Genomic DNA, 958 nt, shown 5'->3' with positions numbered 1-958 from the left:
GAGCAAGGCTCCTGTAGCCCACCCAGCTCAGTCTCCCCACTCCCGCCAGGAGGCCATGATGGACCACGCCCTGCAGACCATCTCATACATCGCTGACATCGGCAGCACACTGGTTCTCATGGCCCGGCGGCGCCTGGCCCAGAGGCCAGCAGCCCAGCCCCACAGCCGCCGCCTCTATAAAATGATCTGCCATGTTTTCCAGTCAGAGGACGTGAGCAGCGGGCTCTGGGTGTCCTGGGGGCGAGGGGGCGCTGCTTGGGCCCCTGCCCTCCACCAGAGCCCCACCCAGCCACCCTGTCACCCTTGTGTTCTTCCATCCCCACCCTGCTCTGGGCCCCAAGCCATGTATCCCCGGCCTTCCTGTAAGACACTGAGACCGGCAGCCACTTCCACAAGCCCTCCCCGCCCCAGGCCTGTCTCCCTTCCCCTCCCCTAGATTCTCAGGCAGAGGCTTGGGGGGCAGTCCCACTTGGGGGTACAAAGGCCAGCTCTGGGAATATCATTGTGTTGGTGGGGGACCTGAAGGAGGTAGGCGGGACCCCCAGAAAGGTGCCGCCCACCCCACAGGCCCAGCTCATCGCTCAGGCCATCGGCCAGGCCTTTGCCGTGGCCTACAGTCAGTTCCTCCGGGAAAGCGGGATCGACCCCAGCCAGGTGGGCACCCAGCAGAGCCAGGGGGCCATGGGTCCCGGCCACCTCCACAATGGGGACCTCGACCACTTCTCCAACAGCGAAAACTGCAGGGAGGTGAGCAACCAGGGCCCCTCATCCCAGCCCACTAAGTGGACCTGAAGAACCGCCCCCCCCCCACCCGTTCCTCTCACCTCTTCTAAGCTTCCTTAAATTGCTCCCCGTGACCCCACAGGTGTTCATCGAGAAACGCCGGGGTGAGGGTCTGGGTGTGGCCCTGGTGGAGTCGGGCTGGGGCTCCCTGCTGCCCACCGCCGTCATTGCCAAC

The 958-nt window shown here is 64.9% G+C and overlaps 1 protein-coding gene across 1 annotated transcript in view; it reads left to right on the top strand.

Annotated features, from left to right (window-relative positions):
- The window catches only part of APBA3 (amyloid beta (A4) precursor protein-binding, family A, member 3), a 7,862-nt gene that overhangs the window by 4,638 nt on the left and 2,266 nt on the right, over window positions 1-958 (top strand). Inside the window, exons 4-6 of the mRNA XM_010828445.1 lie at window positions 8-211; window positions 568-747; window positions 866-958. Of these exons, the coding sequence (XP_010826747.1) occupies window positions 8-211; window positions 568-747; window positions 866-958 (477 nt within the window). The remainder of the gene's footprint in view (window positions 1-7; window positions 212-567; window positions 748-865) is intronic.

Source organism: Bison bison, unplaced genomic scaffold, assembly GCF_000754665.1.
Source record: "Bison bison bison isolate TAMUID 2011002044 unplaced genomic scaffold, Bison_UMD1.0 scf7180017864492, whole genome shotgun sequence".
In the NCBI taxonomy this organism is placed as follows: Eukaryota; Metazoa; Chordata; class Mammalia; order Artiodactyla; family Bovidae; genus Bison; species Bison bison.
The sequence above is the reverse complement of the archived record's forward strand: the minus strand, read 5'-3'. Positions and strand labels throughout refer to the sequence as shown.